Raw genomic sequence first — 23,301 nt, 5'->3', positions numbered from 1 at the left:
AAAATAAATTATTCTGATGAGGAAAAAGCAAAGTTAACTAAAGAGATGGATACAGCTATACAGAGATCCCATTGACTAAGTGAAATTTTTATTAGACATATAGAAAATTTAAAAGCAAGGTCAAAGAATAAAATGACTACAGAGCTGACGCAAAGTCCTTTGTAAATAATGTAGAGAGCAAAGACATATGCAGAGGGGTGTATCCAAGGCTTGACTCCCAGAGTGCTGACATTGTGGAGTGGGGGAGACATTTTCTTCCTGTCACAGCCTGGGTACATTGTATTTTTCAGTTCCTCATGGCTACATGTATCACTAGGGCTTGGGGGGAAGAAGGAGGAAAGAGAATATGGGATTATAAGTAAGCAGAGAGAAGGAAAGGATTCAAGTCAAACACTATCCTAGAGTGCTTGTACCCATGAACAGAATATTCTCTGTGCTGCTACTACAACACTCCTCACTGTAACTGATTTTGCTTTATGTGAACAAAATTCCTAGTTATCCTTTTGAGTGCTAAAACTCAGAATGAGCTGAAGCTGGCATTTGAAAGCTAAAAACAACCCCAAATCAACTGACATTAGATATTTCACAAAAGAAAAAAAAATTGACATCCCTCAGCTCCCACAATCTCCTATTGCAAATACCCCGCAATGTCAGCTAAAAAGCTGATGGATTCAGAGGGCAGATGGAAACATATTTTCTCTTCTTTTTCTTTTTTTTTTGGACACAGCCAATGCAGGGATTTGTTGTACATGACTATACATATTTGTAATGGGATTAGTTTTTCTTGCCTTCTCAATAGATGGGAAGGGGAAGAAAAATAAACATGAAGTAATATATATAAATATATATTGCCTCAGCAAATATATATATATATATTGCTGAGGCAATTGGGGTTAAGTGACTTGCCCAGGGTCACACAGCTAGGAAGTGTTAAGTGGCTGAGGTCAAATTTGAACTCAGGTTCTCCTGACTTCAGGGCTGCTGCTCTATCCACTGCATCACCTAACTACCCCCCAAAATAAAAATTTTTAACAAGAGTTGAAAAAACTGAGACAATCCAGGGTCATGCAGCTAATCTGTGTATAATTTAGTTGGAGGCTAATATTAAAACTCTGGACTTTATTTCAGGCTCCAGTACTCTTATTAATTGGGGCACCAGCTGATAAAATTCTTGGATAAAAGATCTTTTCCCATAGGGTTCTTCTTTTGTCTGCAACAGCCCTTCTGCTGGTTTGAGTCAGTCCAAGGAAGCTTACGGCATCGTCTCCACTGGCACTGCTATCACTCTGTTGATTTGATCTTCTAAATGTTCTCCCCAGTTCTTTCTGAGTGCCCCAGACATCTGTTCAGTGCTTAAAGCTCTCACCAGTGTCAAAGCAGCAGGGTGTGCTGGATGGAGCACTGGCCTTGGCATTGGGAAGAACTGGCTTAATATCCCAGCTCTAACACTGGGTGATTTGGGGCAAACCACTTAGCTTTTCTGATCCCTATTTTTTGAACCATGAGCTAGAGACAGTAATGTAGCACCCACCTCCCAGTGTCATAGACAATAAGAATATTTATATACATGTGTGTTTATATTTATATGTATGGATACATGCACATTTATATATATTGCTCTCACATATACACATGTATCTGCATTACATATATCATAATATACATGTAAATATGTTAACATACCTTTATCTAGCTTTGCAAATCCTGAAGCCCTATGTAAACAGGAGCTACTTTCTCAGAGTCTGCAGCCCTTGCATTAAAGGGCCAGACTCTTTTTCCTTCTGTCTCTCACCTGTTTTCAGCTCAACAAAATGAATAGAGCAGGGCTCAGGATCCTACCCACCCTCTCATTTTACAGTTTCCTTTTGTGGATTGTCTTCCTGCTTTAGATTATAAATATCAAGTGCAGAGGCAGCCTTTTTCTAATTTTATCTCTGAAGTTTAGCACTGTGTCTTGCACTCAGTAGGTGCTTAATTAATGTTGATTGAATTGAAATACCCACAGCTAAATCCTTTTAGGGAATTCTCTTCTGGGGAAGGGAGGGGGAAAAGGGAAGGAACAGAAGAGAGAGAAAAAAGAAAAGTGCTTAATCTACACATGACTTTCTTACTCCTCAGCATAAGGTTTTGTGTTTTTTATTTTAAATTTCATTTTATTCTGAATTTAATTTTTAAAATTTCCTTATGTAGTAGAATAGGAAAAAAAAGATGATTATATATGAAACTGCTGGTGTATTGATATTCTTTTTAAATATATGATGAATTTATCATCTAAATTCCTCTTCTTCCCCTTTTCCTTTCCCCCGCTCCATAGCTACTATTGGACAGAAATATATATATGTAAAACTATTCTATATATACTTCTATTTATCAATTCTTTCACTAGAAGTACATATAGAATGGTTTTACATATACATATATAGATATATGAATGATTTTACAAATATATACATATATATCTAGATAGATAGATAGACATATATATGGTTTTACATATACATACATGGGGTGGGGATAGAGACGAAGAAAGATCCCATCTGCATCCAGACATACTTATGTCCTAATGGTAATTAATCTGGGTATTTACATAGTCAAAATGACTTAATCACTCACACGTTGTTCTTAAAACAATATTATTGAACTGTATACAATGTTCTCTTCATTCTGCTCATTTCACGCTTTCTTATTTTGTGCAACCCTATCCATGCTTTTTTAAGATGGAGAATAAGGTTTTCAAGTCCATTTCTCAAAAGACTTCAAATCTCTTAAGTATGAAGCATGTGAAGGTGAGGGAAGAAGTGAGCACTCAGCATTCTTACTGTAGGTAAACAAGATTGTGAACGTTCTAATCCACCATCATTAGATGATATCCTGTATAAACTATTGGACCTAATTTTGAATGGTTCCCTCAGACACTTTCCTAGGTATATGATTCTGGTGAACTGTCAATATCAGTGTCCTTTTTTTTTTTCCTGTAAAATGGGAATAATAGAAGCATTTGCCAAATAGTATTATCGTAAGAATTAAATGAAATTATATTTGTAAAGAGCTTTGCAAACCTTAAAGTGGGATGTAAATCCTAGTTCTTGTTATCAGTAGGACATGAATTGAATTATTTTTTTAATTATTTGAATTATGTTTCTGTTTGCATGAATCCTCTTGTTTATCTATTCTCCCTCTTTTAATCTCATGGAATACAAAGGACATGGGTTATATGTGTGTCTATGAAATTGAATAAACTTAACTGGCTTTCACATAAATTAGACCCTATATCTTTACCTTTATTAATTATTTATTACCATTTCTTGTCTAAGGTATGCCACATATAACTCCAAAAGGCTTTTGAATAAAATAGCTGAATCAGACCATGATTTAATTCCTCTGGACCTTGGTGCCCCTCAAGTAGCCACTTTAATTGTTAAAGCAGTCAAGAGGCAGAGGGGAGATACAGGATGGGAAAGATGAAAGCTTCACTGGAAGAGATGGGTCATGGGAAGAGAGTGGAAGACCAAGAGATAGAAGAAATGGCAGATTTGATTGATGGTACTTGATACTTGAATTAGTGAGTGATTTTGTCACCATGGATGTCCCCTCTGCTAATGCAGATCCCAACCATGCTTTGCCTTTCCCATCATATGCATTCTTATCCAGGTTTTTCCAAAATCTTACATATTTTTGTTGCTCTTGTTCAGTTCTTTTCAGCTGGTTTTGTAGGATTTTCTTGGCAGAGATACTGGAGTGTTTGCCATTTCCTTTCCAGTTCATTTTACAGATAAGGAAACTGAGGCAAACAAGGTCTGTGACTTGTCCAGGCTCACATAGCTAGGGTCTGAAGCCAGATTTGAATTCAGATTTTCCTGACTTCAGGATTGGCATTTTTTCCACTGTACTACTTAGCACAATGATAAATTGATAATTCATAAATTAGCATTTATCAAGTAGAAGATTTAAAATAAAACAGCTAACATTTATTAGCATTTATGTGACAAACATTTAACAATCATTATTTCATTTGATCCTCACAAGAAACCCTGGGAGATCGGTACTATTATTATCCCCATTTTATAGATGAGGAAACTGATCTTAAAAGACTTGGCCAGTCACATAGCTAGAGACAGAATTTGAACTCAGGTCTTCCTGACTCCAGATCCAGTGCTGTCTACTACACCATCTCTCTTTAGAACCTTTTCTTAGCCTCTTTTAATGTCTCGAGGATAACTGAATATTCTTAAGATCTATAATGTCTTAAGGATAAAGATAAATGTAGCATTCAGTTGCCTTTCATTCTTAATACATGACTCATTATTCTCCCCTTTGGTCTGCATTATGTGTATAACTTGGGTTAGCTAGATGGAGAAGTGGATAAAGCAGAATCAGGAAGAACTGAGTTCAAATATGATCTCAAACATTTTCTATGTGGGTCTGGGCTAGTGACTTAACCCTGTTTGTCTTGGTTTCCTAATTTGTGAAATGAGCTGGGGAAGGCAATGGTAAATCCGTCTAGTGTCTCTGCCAAGAAAACCCCAAATGGAATTACAAAGAGTCGAACATGAGTGAAATGACTCAACTGCAACAAAATAGAACATACAGACAACAAGCTAGACTCAGGCTTGGATAGAAGTAGGAAGATGACATTTGGGCAACTGCAGATCTTTTAATGATTTCATACTGCTCACTGCCACAAAAATCCTTTTTTAGGATCAGAGATATAGAGCTGAAAGGAACTTCAGAGGCCATGCTGTCCAAACTCCGCATTTTATAGATGTGGAAACAGATCAAAGGGAAAAAAGTAAATTGCCTAAAGTGACACAAGGGATGTCAGAAATAGAATTTTAATCCCTTTTCCTCAAATTCCAGCACCTGATTTTTGTACTGTACCGAACTGTCTCCCTTTTTATAATCAGTCATTTCACCTGGTGATGTTATATGGGTACTCATCAGGGAACTTCATACTTATATTACTAAATCTGGGTTTTAGACTGGCTTGTATGAGTGTTACCCTAAAAAATGACATCTGCAGAGGCTTTCGGATTTGTGAAATATTTTAATACATTAGGTCATTTTTAGCCTCTTAGCACTCTTTTTTCAGATAGATACAACACTGTCATTACAACCATTTTACATGTGAAGAACTGAGAGTGAATCCTTGTACGATATAATTTACAAATAAAAACTAATCTCGATTTAAGACAAAAGTTATCAGGTAAGGAGAAATCCTCTACATATTCTTCCATTCAGGAGTCTCCAGTGGCTTCCTATTGTCTCTAAAATCAAATAGAGCTATCCCTTCCATACTGAGAAGGTTAGGGGTGAGAAACCCCCAAGATCTGGAAAATCCATGTAAAATTTTGTGGCCCTCCTTTTGAACTGCTGTAGAAGTTTGAATTTTTTTTCTTTTTCTTTTATGGGTGTTTCAGCACCTTATTGTAAAATTTGGGTTAAGTATTTTTCTGTCTCATCTCCTGATCTTCAAATATTGTCTGGGGCTTCTGCAAAACTCCCCCCAATTTCCCATTTAATTTGTTATGCCTCGAAAGCACAATGGGGAAAGTCATGATGTGGGGTGTACATGTATAAAGTCTTTTGTGGAGATTTTAAAACACTTAAATCATCTTGTTCCAACCTTCTGGGTTTATTACATATTACCTCACACACGCTGTGTATGATCCCAAGTCAATTTGGCCTTCAGTGTGCCCCTCACGAATAAGATTTCCTTCTCCTAATTTTCTCTCTTTTCAGTGGTCTCCCCTCATGTAGAGAAGGCACCCCTTTCTTACTATAGAATCCCCTTCTTCAAGCAAGACACAGTTCAAATATCACTTTCTTTATAATGCCTTTATAGATGTCCTCAAGTGCTGTTCTCCTTCCTCAAAATATCTATTTTCTTTATATTTATTCTGCCTGTGCTTATGCATGTTCTTGTTGTCTCTTCCATTAAAATGCAAGCTTATGAGTAGGAACTGTTTTATTCCTATTTGGAGCCACAGTGCCCTGCAGTGTCTGTCACATAGCAAGCAATTAATAACTTTTTCTGAGATAAAAGGAATACCCTGGCTCCAACCTACATTTCAAGGGTGATTACTATCAAGAAATTCTTTCTGCCAAAAGGAATGGGACCTCTTGAAAGAGTTGTACCCATTGTCAGAGATCCAGTGATATAGGTCAAAGATAAGAGACCAAACTAAAAGCAAGGAAATGTATTCTCATGCTACAGAAGATGATTCTGATAACAGCTTCAGTTTCCTAAGATACAGATTTAATTTTTATAATTTTTCAGCCCCAGTTAGAGTTAACCAATAGCATTTTGCAACAAATCTTTCACAGGAAAGGAAAAGTTAGTGAAAAGGGAAATCAGCCAAAGGGAAAAACTGGGTTCTGGGAGAATATTTGCCATGCCCTTGTCAGGATTTGTTTTTAGAAGGAGAAGGGTATTTCCTGTTCAAGGATGGGAGACAAGAAGAAGTGACTAAATATAATTAGGAAGACAAAATAGAAGTGTTAAGTAAAATAATAAGTTTAGACTGGATGGACCACAGAGGGAGATGAATAGTTATGACAACAATGAAACCTTCCATTTTTATCATGTCCTAATATAGTTGATGAAAGAGAAATGTAATTCCCTCTTTTAATTATTTCCTATTTTTCATGTATGTAGCTTACTTTGTATATATTTATTTACATGTTGTCTCCTCCATTAGATTGTAAGCTCCTTGAGGGCAAGGACTAAATATTTATTGATCTTTCCTTCAATAATGATTAGGGACACTTTTTTATCTCTTTTCTGAACTATTTTTTAAAATATTTTATTTCCCTCAATTACATTGCAAAATAATTTTCAAACATTTTTAAAAAAAGTTTTGAGTTCCACATTCTATCCCTTCCATTTCCCATCATGGTAAGCAAGCAGGTGATATATGTTCAGTCATGTAAAATATTGTCCTATTAAGTCATTTTATGGCAGAACATTCAAAGAAGGGGGGAAAGAAAGGAAAAGAAAACAAAGGGGAAAATAGTATGCTTTAGTCTATAATCAAATGCTAGCCTTTATTTCTCTAGCGATAAATAGCATTTTTCATCATGAAAATTTGGAATTGTCTTGTATTATTGTATTGCTGAGAATAGTTAATCCATTTACTGAATTATTAACAATTGGCATAATATTGCTGTTACTGTGTACAATATTCTCCTGGATCTGCTCACTTCATTCTGTATCAGTTAATACAAGTCTTTCTAGGTTTTTCTAAAATCATTCTTCTCATCATTTCTTATAGCATGATGATATTCCATCACAATCATATTTATTCAATCATTCCTGTTTGCTATCACAAAAAGAGCTGCTACAAATACCCTTGTATAAATAGATATTTCTCCCCTTTTATTTTCATCTCTTTGGGTTACAGACCTAATTTTAGTATTATTGGGTCAAATGGTATTGCACAACTCTAGAATGTTTGGATTAAGTTCACACCAAAGGGTTATTATTATGATTGGGGACTTTTAAATAGTAAACCTCAAGATGGCAGGAGCATTAGTCCATCCAGGTCTTATGAAATAATTGTGGTTTCTGTTTTATCCCTGCTTTACAAGTCGTTTTTCATCTACTTCACTTTCTGGCCAAACTGACATTCCTGATGATCCTCACAAAAGCCATTCTATCTCCAATCTTGCTGATTTTTCAGACTCATCACATTTGTCTCTCAGAGGCTCAGGCTTTCTTCCAACTTCAGCTATAATGACATTTTTTTCTTAAAGATCTTTGGTGATCTCCCCATCTTCCTCTGTCTCAGAAATTATCTTTAATTTATGTGTTTACACATATATTGTATCTAGGATATACTGTAACCTATTTAACATGCAAAGGACTGCTTGCCATCTTGGGGAGGGGGTGGAGGGAGGGGAAAAATCGGAACAGAAGTGAATGCAAGGGATAATGCTGTAAAAAATTACCCTGGCGTGGATTCTATCAATAAAAAGTTATTATAAAAAAAAAATAATAAAAATTTATGTGTTTATATATTTATGTATATATACATATAAGTATACACACAACAGACATTTAACAAATGATTTTTTCCTATATTAAACATTATTTTTTATAGCTTTTTATTTACAAGATATATGCATGGGTAATTTTTCAGCATTGACAATTGCAAAACCTTTTGTTCCAATTTTTCCCCTCCTTCCTCCCACCTCTTCCCCCATATGGCAGATAGACCAATACATATTAAACATATTAAAGTATATGTTAAATATGTATACATTTAACAAATGATTTTGATTGATTCCTTATAGCATGACAGGTGAGTTTGGATGTGGGAGGCAGGCAGCTGGAGTACTGGACTGGGTCATTAAATCCCACCTCAGAGAGCCACCAGTTATGTGACTGAGTCACTTAACCTCTCTGTGCCTCAGTTTCCTCATCTGTAAAATGAGGAGTTGGACTAAAGTCTCTTCCAGCTGAAAAGCAATGGATCCTAGGAATCACACGTACATTGTGAAAATGGAAACATTACTTTAATGACTCATTCAAATTCTCATGGGATGGATGGACTGGAGGAAAGGGAAGTAAGGAGATGGGGAATGAGGAGGAAGGAGAGCAGGAAAAATGGAGGGAGGAGGAAGGAAAGAGGAAAGAAGATGAAGAGGGAGGGAGGAAGGTGGGAGAAAGAGAGGATAGAAGGGGAAGAAAAAGGTCAGAGGGAAAGAAAAGAAGGAGTGGAGAGAGGTGGAAGAGAGTGAGAAAGGGAGGAAAGGAAAGTGGAAAAGAGGAGAAAGAAACGGAGAGAAGGAAAAAAGAGCGGGGGAAGAAATTACAGGAAGAAGATGGGAGAGGGGGAAGAGAAATGGAGGGAGAGAGGAGGAGGAAAGCGGGGGGAGAAAAGGGGTGAAGAGGGAGAAAATAAAGAGGAGAATGAAAGAAGAGGAAAGAGAGAAGGTGAAAGAGGGAAAAGGGAGAAAGACGGAAAGAAAGGGAAGGGAGATAGAGGGAGGAAAGAGGGGAAAGTGGATGGGGGAGAGGAAGAGAAATGAGAGGAGAGATAGGGGGAAGGAAAAGAAAGAAAAGAGAAAGGGGAAAGAGTAGAGAGGGAAGGGAGAGACAGACAGGAGTTCCCGCGGCAGCCGCTAGGAAAGGGAGGGAGGCGGGGAAGACACCTTAACCCTAACACCCCCCACCCCCACCCCCCCTCAGCCAACCGAACCTCGGCCAGCTGGAAGCTGAGCGCGGAGGAGCGGGCGGGACTGGGCTGCCTCGGCCCGGGCGCACCTGCAGCGCCGCGGAACCCGAGCGCAGGTGGTAGCGGTTTTCCGGAGCGTGGGGGAAGCGCTTAAATCCGCACACCGGAAGGGCGGCTCGAGCCGGAGTGCGTGGAGCGCGGGGTGCGGAGCGAGGCCGGTAGAGGCGCTGCTGGGCGGCGGGGCCGGCGGTGAGTCGGGCGGCCCGGGGCCGGGCCTGGGCGAGGAGGGCGGGCTGGCTGTGCGGCCGGGGCGGGCAGGGTCCCCGCAGCTGCTGCGGTCGGCCGTATCCGCGTCTTCCGCGGGCGGAGCGTGGGTCCCGGCCCGGGCCCAGCTCCGGGGGCGCCCGCCCCATCGGTCCTGTCAGGGCAAGGTTGCTGCCTGGTCGGAGCCGGCATGGACAGACAGCCTCGGTCCTCCTTCTCCTCTGGGGCCTTAAACCGTCCTGTGGCCGGACACGCGTCCGGATGAAAAATAGTCCGAACCCTCCGCCGTGAGCAGAGAATCGCAGGCGTGCCCGCGCCTTCCTTGTGGCGCCTTCCACGTTTTCTTTTTCCATCCTCAGTCACGGTGGTCTGTGCACGTTCCCAATACTAACTCCCGAAAGGGCCGAGGGCTTCTCCAACGTGAGCGAATGAATGAATGAATGATGCTGTTACCTTACATTTGTGCAGTACTTTCCATTTTCAAAGCACGTTCCTACACGGGCTAGCTTCTTGATTCACCCACCGCTCCTGTGAGACGGGCGGGAGAGGCGTTGTTCCCTTTACAAATAAGGAAACTGAGCTAATAAGGAATAGATCTGGGCTAGAAAACTGGTCTTAGTTAGTCTAATGAACTATTAATACATTATACAGCAACTCCCAGAACTGGTCTGCCGCTGACTGGATGCACGAATAATTCACTTAACTCCCTTGGGTCTGTTTCTTCCTCTATTTAACATCTGCTTTATTTGCTTCTAGTCTTTAGGGAGGATATAAGGAGATGGTAGATACGGAAGCTCTTTGGAACATAGGAAGGTGTTTGCAAACTAAAATTATTTGACCGACTATTTAAAATGAAGGAATTTGGGGATTAGAATATAAGAATTGGTTTAAGATTTCTGTGTCCGTATATAAGGCAGATCATTCAAAGAGAGTGAACATTAACTGATGATCACATTGCTTTTGTTTCTGTGTTCATCCAACTCAAAGAATATTCCTAATAATTCAAGAACAGTTTTTTGAGTTGATACTGTACTGATTCATAGCCCTCATAGTCTTAAATAAGAGATCCATGTGTTAGGAGCTAAGTAATTCTCTAGATATTTCAGTTACCACATTCAGAGAATCTGAGGGAAACTCAGAGGTTGAGGGCTGTCAGGTATCATGAAACCCAAACTCTACACAAAAGGACTTCTGTTCTATCATATATGACAGGTGGTCATCTGGCCTTTGAACAGTTCTAAAGAAGAACCTATAACATCTTGGAAGCAGACCTTCTGTTCTATTTTTGGATGACACTGCTGGGTTCCAATTTTGAGCCTAAGTTGACATTTTTTGTACCTTTCACCCATTCATTGTTCCTGATTTTTCTCTCTCTGGCCAAATAGATTGAGTCTAATTCCTTTTTCACATGAAAGGCTTTTCAGATACTTGAAGACAATTATCAAGTTCGCCTGAATCTTTCCATCTTCAGTTCGCCTGAATCTTTCCATTTTCAGAGGTGGTTGTAATCCTTTGGACACTCTCTAGCTTATCAATATCCTTAAATTATGGGTATCTAGAACTTAACACAGTACTTCAGATGAGATCTGATGACAATTTCACCTCCCTTTTCCTGGAAGTTTAACTCTCAATATGCAGTCTAATGTCACATTAGCTTTTGGGACAGACCATATCATGTGGCTGACTTGAGTTTGCAGTCTGCTCCAAATACCAGATTTTTTCAGATTATACTGCTTAGCCATGTGTTCCCCAAGTCATAATTTTGAAGTTGATCTTTTTGTACCCAAGTTTACATTTTTTCATTGGTACTTGTTGAATGTCTTCATACTAGATTCAGCATTGTCAAGAGACTGTTAACATCTTTTTGGCTCCTGACTGTCATTTAGTGTGTTTACTGGTTTTCTCACTTTTGTATCATCTGATGAGCTTAATATCTGTTCTTTTATCCAAATCATTAACAAAAATTTGAAATATCAGAAAAATTTGAAATAGCCCAAACAGATCTATTTGAAACTTCCTGCCATATTTACATCGGACCATTAGCAACCACTCTGAGTTTAGCCTTCAGCCAAATCTGGATCTATTATTATTTAATTTCTTATCTCTCCATAAGAATAAAATAAGATACTTTCTCGAAAGCTTTCCTAAAATCTGGGTTAACTGTTATCTATAGCATTTTTCTCATCTGCTAGTTTAGTAATTTGTCAGAAAAGGAAATAAAGTTAGTTTGTTATGATCTATTATTGATGAATACATCCTCACTCTTTGTAGCCACCATTTCCCTTTCTAGATGTTTACCAACCCTTTGGTTATTTCTAGAATTTTCCCCATGAATTGAAGTTAAGCTCACTTAGTTTGCAAATTGTGTTATCAGAACATTTGCCCTTTTCTAGTCATCTCTTGTTTTTCATGATCTTTTAGTTATTACTGACACTCCCAGTTCTTTTCTTACCCAAACATGTCATTCATCTGGATCAAGTATCTGAAAGATTCCTTCTTGATGGTGAGGAAAATACAGAAACACCTTGATATCTAAGTGGCTCAATCCTGGACCCTCTCCCTAAACTAACTTTTTTTTTTTTTGCTGAGGCATACTTGCCCAGGATCACACAGCTAGGAAGTGTTAAGTGTCTGAGGTCATATCTGAACTCAGGTCCTCCTGACTTCAGGACTGGTGCTCCTAGCTGCCCCCTAAACTAACTTCTCTTGAAATTTGACCAAAGAATTGAGTACTCAGCTAGGTTTGGCTCAATAGAGACAGAACTTAATCTTGGGCACTTCCCTAGGCTAAAGACAACTCAAATTTTTTTATTTCAGTTATAAGATATATATCTTTGAGTCTCAAGCTTTCTTGTTTCTTAATTTGCCATTTTCAGCTCTCCCTTACCTCAAACTACTACTCTTTTGAAAATGAATGTTGGATAGTGATTATCAGAAAGGCATTGGACAGTTACCTCTATAGATGCGTTTATTATAGAGTTTTATATGATTCAATAGATAGAAAATTAAAACTTCATTTTAATCCTCCAACTGAAGTCTGTACCATTAAGTCAATTAAGGGAACATAAAGATGGCGTGCTGTAGAAATTTTTCGTGTGTGTGTGAAAGGTTTTCTGTTCCCTTCTCATAATTTCATCAAGTATACCCTGAAATGCATATAGATAGTTCTTATAAAAACTTTTTATCAAGATGAGATGAGCATGTAGGTTATAATTATTAATGTCATTTTGATTGCCTTTTTTGGATATTAATGTTGTCATTTTTTTTTTCCATTCTTTCTGTGCCTTTTCCTCCTTGATGTATTTTATAAAATGATTGCTTAGGGTCATAGAGTTGAAAGGGATTTGTAGGCCATTCCGACCCCCTCATGGTATAAATTAAGATATTGATATGCAGAGAAGTTAATTGATTTACCAGAATCATACAATTAGTTATAGAACTAAGATTTTAATCCAAATTGACTCTGACTCCAAATCCCACCTTGAAAAAGTTGTTTTTTCATACCTGTCTTTCCCAGTCAGTCCACTGTTTCTAACTTAAACCATATCCCCCCTCACTCATCCCTGTGTCTGGAAATGGCTATATAATTTGTTCAGTCAATAAGCATTTATTAAGCCCCTGATCTGAGCCAGACACTCTGCTAAGTGCTGGGGATGCAGGAACAAAAATGAAACACTTCTTTCTTGGCAGAAGCAGCTAGATGGCACAGGGAGAACACTGGGCCTACAGTCAGGAAAACCTAAGTTCAAATCTAGTCTCACACACTATTTGAGTCACCTTGATCAGCTGTAAAATGAAAATTATAATACTATCTCTAAAAGTTGTTATACATATGGGATTAGAATAATTTTAAAACACTTGGTATGGTACCTGGTACTTAGTAGATGCTTTAAAATGTATCTGTTCTTATTAAAAACACTAGAGAGCATATGAATAAATAGTTTTCCTTAAAATGATAAGCAGCATCTATCTAAAACCATTGGCAAGTATTATTTGTAAAGGGGAGATGGTGGACACATTCCCAGTAAGATCAGGGATAAAATGCTTGTTCCCTTTAAGGCACTTACCTTCCAGATTGGAAACTTCAATTTCATTGGTACCTCCCTGCTTATCACCTTAATTATGGGAAAACAATCTGACATGCCTGAGTGGGATTCCTCTAAGTGAGCTTATAAATACCCAAATTATCTAGCAGCATGGAATAGGAATTTCAGATCATCATGAACTTCTTTCTCTTGCCATTCCCTGAAGTCTGTTGTTCCCAAGGTTCCCTGATGGAATCTTGGTTGATTCCTGATTGTGCCCTGCCCAGTCCCACTTTGGAGGTATCAGTTCTAGTTCTGAACTGGGGAAATCATTGTGTTGACCTAGTTTGGACTCCTTAGTCCTGGCCCCAAGGTGGGAAGGATATCACTGGGCTGCTTTGAGGATTGATTTATCCTAGTTTAGAGAAATACTCAATATCTTTTATTTGTTGATCCTGCCTCTCTTCCATCTTCTTTTCTGTGGGCCTAGTAGCTAAGTTATGTCCTCTTCTCTTAAAGGTGTTGAATGAAAGAACAGGGTTGAGTTTTTCCATTTCTTTTGTGAAGCCTCTTATTCCTAGCAACAGGCCCTGAATGCTTTTATGATTCTGATTCCTTTGTGCAAATTTCCTTTGTGCTTACTTAGGTTGTTGGTTTGCCCCCTCTTTCTAGCTATATCTTCTTAAGTAATCTATTCTCTTGTGTTCCAAAGAAGGGTCTGGGATAAATATCCACTATCATTCATTATAGAGATAAAAAGTTATGAGATATTGATATTTGTTCCCATTTTCCACCTAGTTGTCCTCCTGTCAGCATCTATTGACTGCTTTTGGGGGAATATTAAAAGCTTCACATCAAAATCTGTTGAATTGTTTTGCCATAGTGCTTTTCATTGTTTGGGAGAAAATTCTGCCTATATATCAGTTTTAGGACTAAGAATATTAGTGGAAAGGACCAGTAATTTATTGAAGACAATATCCTAAAAAAGAACTTCAAAAAACCATTTACTTAGATGAACATATACATGCACAAAGTGCAGATAACATAGAATGTGAACTCTTAAAATGTAATACAAGGAGTTAAATTCATCATCAACGAGACTTGGTGGAATGAAATTCATGACTGGGAAATGGCTCTAGAAGAGTTCTTTTCAATAACAAACAGAGTAGATGTTGAATAAGAAAATATATGAGAAGATTCAGAAGATGAAAGAGAAGTTATTATGCAGAACATTTGGATGAAAATCTATGGAGGAATGAACAAGTAATTTTTAGTGTGTGTGTGAGTATACTCTAGACCATTTGTACAAAATTCAGAGTTTGGGAAACTTTATAAACCTAACTTGGATTTGTGATATTATAAGGCTGGGGAACTTTACATGTTAGGAAATCTGTTAGAGCAGGAATTCTTACACTGGGTTCCATTTATTTAAAAAAACTTTTTGGAATAATATTCCAATATAATAAGTTTCTTTTATAATCTAACGTATTTTATGTGTTTGAGACCTTTATTCTGAGATATGCCCCATTGGCTCTTCAGAGTGCCAAACTAGAACACACAAAGTTTAAAAACTCGTATACTACAATAAAAGCAGGATGCTTCATAAATTTTTTCACTTGTCTTACTAATAATTTGATTCTTCAGAAAGTAGAAGAAAATACTTTAAATCCTTTAATAAGGCATCCTGTCCAAATAGAGGAATCTGATAATCTTGCTGTTTTTCTCTATTCTCGTCAAACCACATGTGGAGTATTGAGTTTTATTCTGGGCACCACATTTTAATAAAAGACATTGAAAATTAGGAAATTTCCAGAAGTGAGGGGATTGTAGATCACATAAAGATCTAGGAGGGCCAGTTAGGAGAACTATAGTATTACAAAATTACAGTAATCTAAGAAAGAAAAGATAAGTGCTTAAAGCCAAGGAGACTGCAGAAGTAAGAAATAAGAAATTCAGGATGAGATATTGTGGAAGTTTTTTATCAAACTTGCCAGCTGATTGGATCTGGGGATTCTCTTATGGAAAGAATCAAAAATTACTTAAGTGTTGGTAACTGGAGAGTGGTGGTAATTTTTTAAACAGAGAGAAGTTGGGAAGGTACAGATTTAGAGAAAATTAACTGATTTCTGAATAGCTTGAGGGGGCCATCTGGGTGAAGATGCATATCAAGCAAAGATAAGAAGAATAAAATAGGAGAAAAAATATGAATATTATGATTACCCTGGAGACCTTATGCTAATGCCTGCTCTTCCCTACCAGATTCTGGAAAACCAGCTGGCCTACTAGAGAAGATGACTCAACTTGTCAAAACCCTTCGGAACCATTGGAAGAAAACTACATTTGGTGCCTGCTTGCTGACCTGGGGAGGACATTGGCTGTATGGAAAACACTGGTAATTACCTGTTTTTCTTTTTTAGGAAAAATAAAAAAGTGCATGTAGGGGACCAATTAAAACCTTGTACACTTTCGGTTCTAAATTTGAGTTTTTTTTAAAGCTCTTTTTGTAACTAGAGGTTACAAGAAACTAAGTAGAATTGTTAATAAGTCATTGTCTATAGGTTAAAGAACAGAAGGGCTGGGGGGGTTTTGCATTCTAGGTGGGGAAAATTGTCAGAGTAGTTTCCTCTGATGGGGAAAAATCTAGGCTTAGGAATTTTTGTCCTGTTTTCTAGGGTTCTAGATAATAAATGGATGACAATAAGCTTGTAGTTCCTTAACCTCATTTTTCTGTTCCTATAGGACTTCTTATCATTCGGCCCCTCCTAGTCTATTAGCCTTCTAAATGACAGTTGATTCCCTTGCAGCCTTGATTCTTTGTTCAATTAGTGTACTTCTCTGCTGTCCTTATTCCACTCCTGGTTGGGGTGTCCCTCCCCAGTTTGTCTCAGTGTGCTGCTATTTCCTACCTTCCTTTTGGATGGTAAGTTGGTAGAGAGTACAAATTCCCATGTTTAATTCCTTAATAATTTACTACAGAGATCGTGTAGGTTTTTTTTGCTTCTTCTGTCATATTGAACTTCAAGGCTTCTAAAGCCCCCTTCTTCATTTTTAACACTTCACATTGCTTCTGCCCTCAATAAATGCTTATTGAGCTCTTGTTTAGAATTATGAAATCATAGACCTAGCATTGGAACTCGGATGTTGTCTTGAACATTTACAAGTAGGATCATAGGATTTAGGACAGTAAGGGACCATTGAAGGCATGTAGTCCTGCCTCCTCATTTTGCAAATGAGGATTCCCAGGCCTATTAAGGGTCAAGAGACTTGGCCAAGTCACAGATAGCCCAAGCCATATGGCCAAAATTATTGGTGAGTTGTTTTTTTATTTTTTTAAGGGATGAGCCTTGATCTGAGCTCCTGCTCTGGGTTCTTACTTCTGTTCCCTCAGCATTCTTTTTGCCAGTCTCTGCTATGCCCCAGTTTGTCAGTGTCCTAAAATGGCACTGAAATTGATGTGAGCTTCCAGATATACTCAGAAGATTGTCTTCTTCTCTGCTCTGAACGTTAGACATCTTTTCATCCTACTAAGATCCAATTCACTTTTTTGGTTCCCATCTGGCATGGCTCATCTGTTTTGAGCTGCATTCTCTTAGATTGTAGACTTTCTGCTCATTTTGACTTTAGCTACTTTCAAGCCTTTCTTGTACTTGGGCAGTATATTTTTATGAATTCAAAGAACTTTATTTCTCCCACATTGTTCATTTTTTAAACTTAATCCTACCACTCACTTCAACTGAGCCTTTCTGTATAATTTTCTATCCCACTTATAAATTTTGATGTCTTAGCTATTACCCTCCATTTAGCGTCAGCAACAGATTTGATGAGGACACAATCTGTGACTTTATCTGTCAATGAAGTTTGTATGGGTCCTTGGATTTGTTGAGGTCTGCTAAGTGCTGCTTCTATTAATTTCTTTACTTATCTTGAGTTTTAGTTCTATGTTTTCCAAATCATAGATCATTCTCCTTGGTACAAAAGCAGAATAGTATTTGAATAGTCCTATCTTCTTTCTGTCAACTTGTTATTATTTTCCTATCTTTATCAAGCTGGAAAAGGTACTATCCAGTCTCTTCTTGTCTTGTTTTCAAGATAACTTTAAAGAGTTCTTTTTATTGTTTTCACTGTTTGACCAAGTCCAAGCTCTTAGTGGATATTATTAACCTTCTCAACATTATTTTTTTATATGACCTTACTACTTTTTTGTGTTAATTCTTTCACCTGTGTAAAAGTTAAAATTATGACAGACTCTGAGGCACTTATTAGTAAAGCACAGATTTACCAATAAATAAGATCTCAATTCTATCAGCAAATCTAAGACCCTGAATAAGGAGGACAACTTGGTTTTATGCTTTCAAGGAGTGCAGAAAATAGGAAGGCATCATAAATGAAAAAAAAATATATGATTGGATGGAAATTGAGAATCAGGGCTAGCAATAACCTTCTCCTTCCTTCCTGTGACTAAGAAATGTTCATTGTTAATTCTAGCTGCAACTGCAAGGGCAGAGATAGCAAACCAATCTTCTTTGGATAACAAATCAAACATCTTTGAAGGTTAGGTTATTGTTATAAAAATACTAGATGAAATTCCCTGGTGTCCACTGCCTCCTTCATGAGTAACATTTCCTTGGCACACTAATGATCAGTTGTTTTCAGTCATGTCCAATTCTTCAAAGACCTTATTTGGGATTTTCTTGGCAAAGATACTCGAGTAATTTGCCATTTCTTTCTCCAGCTCATTTTACAGATAAGAAAACTGAGTGGCTTAACTAAGTGATTTACCCAGGGTCACACAGCTTAGAAGTGACTAAGACCAGATTTGATCTTTGGAAAAGGAGTATTTCTGACTCTGGGCCTGGCACTTTATCTTGTCCTGCTCCCTCCCTTCCTTAGTTCTCTCTCTGATCAGAGAAGGCTTCATGGAATTGGGCATTAAGAAAGGAATAGGATTTCAGTAGGAGGAAATGGTTGGGAAACAAAGAGAGAAGAAAGGGAGAAAGTAATTCCAACTTGTGAGAATTGTGTAATTGGCCAAAATTAAGTGACTAAGATTGTGGCAGCTCAATCCAGGGCAAATCTCTGTAGTTTTATGGCACTGGAAGGAAAGAGGGGCCACCTCTGAAAGGGGTGGCTTTTGTTGTAAGCCTCTCTCAGGTCCTTAGGTGTGCTAGTGCTTCCTCTGCTGGTAGCATGAAAGGTGGGAGATGGGGGTTAAGTCAGCTCAGAGTTGTTAAGTGTCAGTTCATGAGCTTGGGGTTTGGGGATTTTTTTTTAACTTCTTTTTATTTCTAGGTGTCTTAGATTGTAGAAGCAACAGAAGTTGTTTTATCTTTAATGCATAATATCTATTTTGGAGAGGTTTGAAATATGCTGGGGAATCACAGAAAATGTCTAATCTGTTTTCTTATTGATTACTTGACCTAGTACATTTTGTATACTTTACATTATTTTGCTAAATAATAAATTCTTCAATTCTTTGTAGGATTCTGATTTCAGCAATGCAGGTAGTTCATTCAATGATTGAAGTTTCTATAGACATTATATATTTTAATACTATGGTTTGGTTTGGAAAAGCATGCTAATTTCTGAGTTCAGTTTTTAAACTACTCAGAATGTATAACCATAGTTCAATTGCCACTTGCCAGTTCTTGAAGACAAGTTGAGCTAGTAAATGGCAAAACCACAAATCTGCCTAATACAGATGACAGCTTTGACAAGTGGCAAAATGTACTGTAACATAAACTTTTTTATTCATACTGTTTCAAAATGAAGTTAGAAAAATTTGTTAAAATGTTAGGTGGTAAAAGGAATAGGAGACTGGAAGCCTTCACTACATGGCTTTGAGTTGTCCTTTTATTGGGACTAGTGGTTGCCCAAAGTAGAGATGACACAATTTAACCAAAGAACTTGTAGGTTTATATTGTGGCATGCCATTTTAAGAAACAACAACTTAATTTAGTTTTTTCTTTCATGTCAATCATGTTATTGGTTTTGGCTGAGTAATTGTTTCAAGAAAAATGAGGTCCAAATTCATTTCAGATTTGCTATGCGAAAATATTGGTTGTTTCTTTTCATTAGCATTTTGTTTATTGGAGAATATACTTATGAGGGACATAATGAAGCCATGGTAATATTCCTATGTGATTTGTCTGATTGTTTGATTTGGACTCTAACACAGGGGCCATTAATAAATAGTTGACTCTCTAAAATTGGTAGCAGGATTTCTCTGAAGAACATATTTTCTTTACTTGAAAGGGTCAAGCTCTACCTCATGGATCTCATGTCTGATTGCTCAACCCCTTGATGAGCATAAAGACTTAGTACATGGATTATAGTTCTGAAACAAAACTATCCAAGATCAAAACAGGATTAAGAGAGATCAGGCATAGCAAAACTGTATAAATTCAATTTGTAATTAATTCTCAAACCATAGAACATAGAACTTAGTTTATAGACTTATAGAACATAGTCTATAAGGTATTCCTGTAGGAATTCTTTTTCACAATCAATTATTTTAGTATCTTAAAGAAGATACCTAACTGCTCTAAAATAACCTTTTGTGCAGTTAACTAGTTTGCTAATACAGAGAAAAAAATAAATATTTGCAAAACCAAGCTGGAGGAGGAAGGCATAAGCTAAATAAAGTACAGTTCTAACTTATCCCTAACATGGGGAAAAATTTTTTTTGCATGATATTTATTGTAATCTGAGGAGAAAAAAAGCATGAATTAATGAGTAGAATTAGGTTTTTTTCTTTTCTTTGCTGTACTTTCCCTTCTGTGGATTAAAGAGGAGCATAAAACCTTTTCTGTAATATCTGTACTAGCTCTCTTGAGGACCTTAGGATCAGCCCAAGTTCTTGGTATTAGTGGAGGATGAAGGAGGCAGGAGAGCCATGAGTTTGGTTAAAGATGGAGTCTGGAATTCAATTTATTTACGTTAAATTAATGGTTTTCTTTTACTTTTTCATAGTAAAGAAAATATCAAAAATACTTTAAAAAAAAAAAAAAAAGATGGAGTCTGGAATCTGACGTCTTCTCTTGTGTCTATGGCTGAGAGCTGTGACTGAAAGAGCGTTCCCACTTGTCCTAACCCTTAAATATTCAGTACGATTACATTTTACTATGCCACACTGAGCACTCCCAACCATTACATCACCATGGAGGGTCATTATCTCACATTCAATAGGTATTTAACTATAAGCACCATGCTGACCTAGAAGCAAGTACACTTTTTCAGAGTTCCAGCCCTCTACACTTCTCATTTTTTTTCCCCTCTTCTAAGGTGGATCTATAGGTTGACTCAGTGAGCTTCCCTCTTTGAGCTTGTTTTGGAGGAGACATACTCTTTTTCTCTGAGTCTCTTTCTCTCTTGTGCCTTGAATGTCAAAAGAATGCTGCATTAGGAGTCAGTGGCTGTAATTTTGAATATCAGTCCTGCCATTTTACCTTTCTGATAAATCATTTAACCTGTGTGCTTGCTACTCAGTATCCTTATATATCAAATATGAGACTGAGTCTCTACCACTGTTTAAATATTATTTTCATTTGATAGATGAGGAAATGGAGGTTCAATAATTTCCCCATGATCCCACTACTAATAAAATATCAAAACTATACGTTGGTATTAGATTTTCTAATTCCAAGATCACTGTCCTTGGCATTATACACTATCATTTTTTAGTACTTAGTTACTTCTGACAATTAAATAATAAAGTAAATCAAATTTCTATGCACATTAAGATTTACAAAACATTCTCACAATAATGTTGTAAAGTAGATGGTACAAGAATTTTTATTCCTACTTTATAGTTGAGGAAACTGAATTTCAGGAAAGTTGACTGACTTGTTCAGGCAAGGTCACACAGCTAGAGAGTACCAGAGATGAATCAGGTCTTATGATTCTTGGATAAGTGCTCTTTACACACCATATCACAATAATAACCATTCACATTTATGCAATACCTCAGTTTCATAAAACATTAAGCTATCTAATTTTATTCTTATAGCAATCTTGTGAAATTAATAATTTGAGAGTTATTTGCTAGCTCAAAACAGGAGACAAAACTATAGTACTGACCAACACTACTACAGATGAAAATCAAGATTCAAGATTATAAGGCTACCTAGAATTATTGTTCAAAACTAATAAGATGGCATTCTGACAGGATAAAATAAAAGTCTTACAAGGGATTCAAAAAATTAATCAAGTACCAGGTGACTATAATTCATTGACATGAGTTCATATTTGATGCGCAACTATAACAGAAGTGAACTCTGAGACTGGTGTTAAAAATTTCATGCAGATTTAGGTTGCGCTTAGAATTGTCTTGAATCACTGTATGACTCATAAGAGCAGAATCTACCAAAGTAGATCATTGCACAATGTTGCTGCTGTTGTGCTATGTTCTCCTGGTTCTGCTCACTTTACTCAGCCTCAGTTCATTTTAGTCTTTCCAGGGTTTTGTGAAATCTGCCTGCTTATCAGAAGCAACTATAGTATCCTATTATATTCACATTCCATGATTTGTTCAGCCATTCTCCAGTTAATAGGTATCCCCTCAAATTCCAGTTCTTGACCACCCCAGAGAACTGCTATAAATATTTTTGTACATATGGGACCTTTTTCCTTTTTTAATGATCTCTATAAGATACAGACCTACTAGTAGTATTGCTCGGTATGCACTAGCAATGGTATGCACAAAAGAGAAGAACTTCTATCTTAAATTCAACAGCTTCTCTCTGTAAGTGGATAATATGTCTCATCATGAGTTCTTTGGGACTGTATTTAATCATTGTGTTGATCTAAGTTATTCAAAGTTGATATTCTTTACAATATTGCTATTACTATATAAATTATTCTCCTGATTCTTCTAACTTTATTTTGCATGACATGACATGAGTTTTGCCAGGTTTTTCTGAAACTATCCTCTTCAGCATTTCTTAAAGCACAACAGTATTCCATAACATTCATAGATTCCAATTGAAAGACATACCCTCAATTTCCAATTCTTTGTCACCACAAAAAGCAGCTGAACATATTTTTGTGTATGTGGATACTTTTTCCTCTTTCCTTGAATTCTCTAGAGTACAGAAACTGTCTCAGTGTCACTTGATCGGAGGGCATACATAATTTAGTAGTTTTTTTGTTGTTGTTTTGGGGAATGGTTCTAAACTGCTTTCCAGAATTGGAACTAGTTCACAGCTTAACCAGCAGTAAATTAGTGTACCCATTTTCCGACAGTCCCTCCAACATTTGACATTTTCCTTTTTTTTTTGTGGGTGGCTATGTTAGCCATTATGATAAGTGTGAGGTGGTGCATCAGAGTTGCTTTAATTTGCATTGCTCTAATTATTAGTATTTTAGAGCACTTTTTCCTCTTATTTTAATAGTATTTTATTTTTCCAAATACAAAGAAGTAGTTTTTTACATTCACCTTTGCAAAACTTTGTGTTCCAAATTTTTTTCCCTTTAGTTCTTACCCTCCCCAAGCCAGCAAGCAATATGATGTAGGTTAAATATGCAGTTCTTCTAAGCATATTTCCATATTCATCATGCCAAAAAAAAAAAAAAATCAGATCAAAAGGAAAAAACTCCCACAAGAATGGAGGGTGGGGAAACAAGCAAACAAATAACACCAAAAAAGGTGAAAATACTATGCTTTGCTCCATATTTCCATATTCATCATGTTATATACACATACAAAAATCAGATCAAAAGCTAAAAAAAAAAAGCAAACACGAGAATGGAGGATAGGGAAACAAGCTAACAAATATAACAAAAAAGGTGAAAATACTATACTTTGCTCCACATTTAGTCTTTGTATTACCATTGTGGAT

The 23,301-nt window shown here is 37.0% G+C and overlaps 1 protein-coding gene across 2 annotated transcripts in view; it reads left to right on the top strand.

Moving 5' to 3' along the window:
- The first annotated feature begins 8,562 nt into the window (after window positions 1-8,562).
- Window positions 8,563-23,301, top strand: part of AGK (acylglycerol kinase) — a 93,520-nt gene continuing 78,781 nt past the window's right edge. Inside the window, exons 1-2 of one of the 2 annotated variants that reach the window (XM_051961989.1) lie at window positions 8,563-9,425; window positions 15,725-15,857. In XM_051961989.1, the coding sequence (XP_051817949.1) occupies window positions 15,757-15,857 (101 nt within the window). In that variant the 5' untranslated portion in view covers window positions 8,563-9,425; window positions 15,725-15,756. Of the gene's footprint in view, window positions 9,426-14,453; window positions 14,747-15,724; window positions 15,858-23,301 lie in introns of those variants that run through there. The other variant, XM_051961990.1, reaches the window with a different exon arrangement.

The sequence above is a fragment of the Antechinus flavipes genome, chromosome 5 (assembly GCF_016432865.1).
Source record: "Antechinus flavipes isolate AdamAnt ecotype Samford, QLD, Australia chromosome 5, AdamAnt_v2, whole genome shotgun sequence".
Classification (NCBI taxonomy): Eukaryota; Metazoa; Chordata; class Mammalia; order Dasyuromorphia; family Dasyuridae; genus Antechinus; species Antechinus flavipes.
This window is presented reverse-complemented; position numbering and strand designations above follow the sequence as displayed.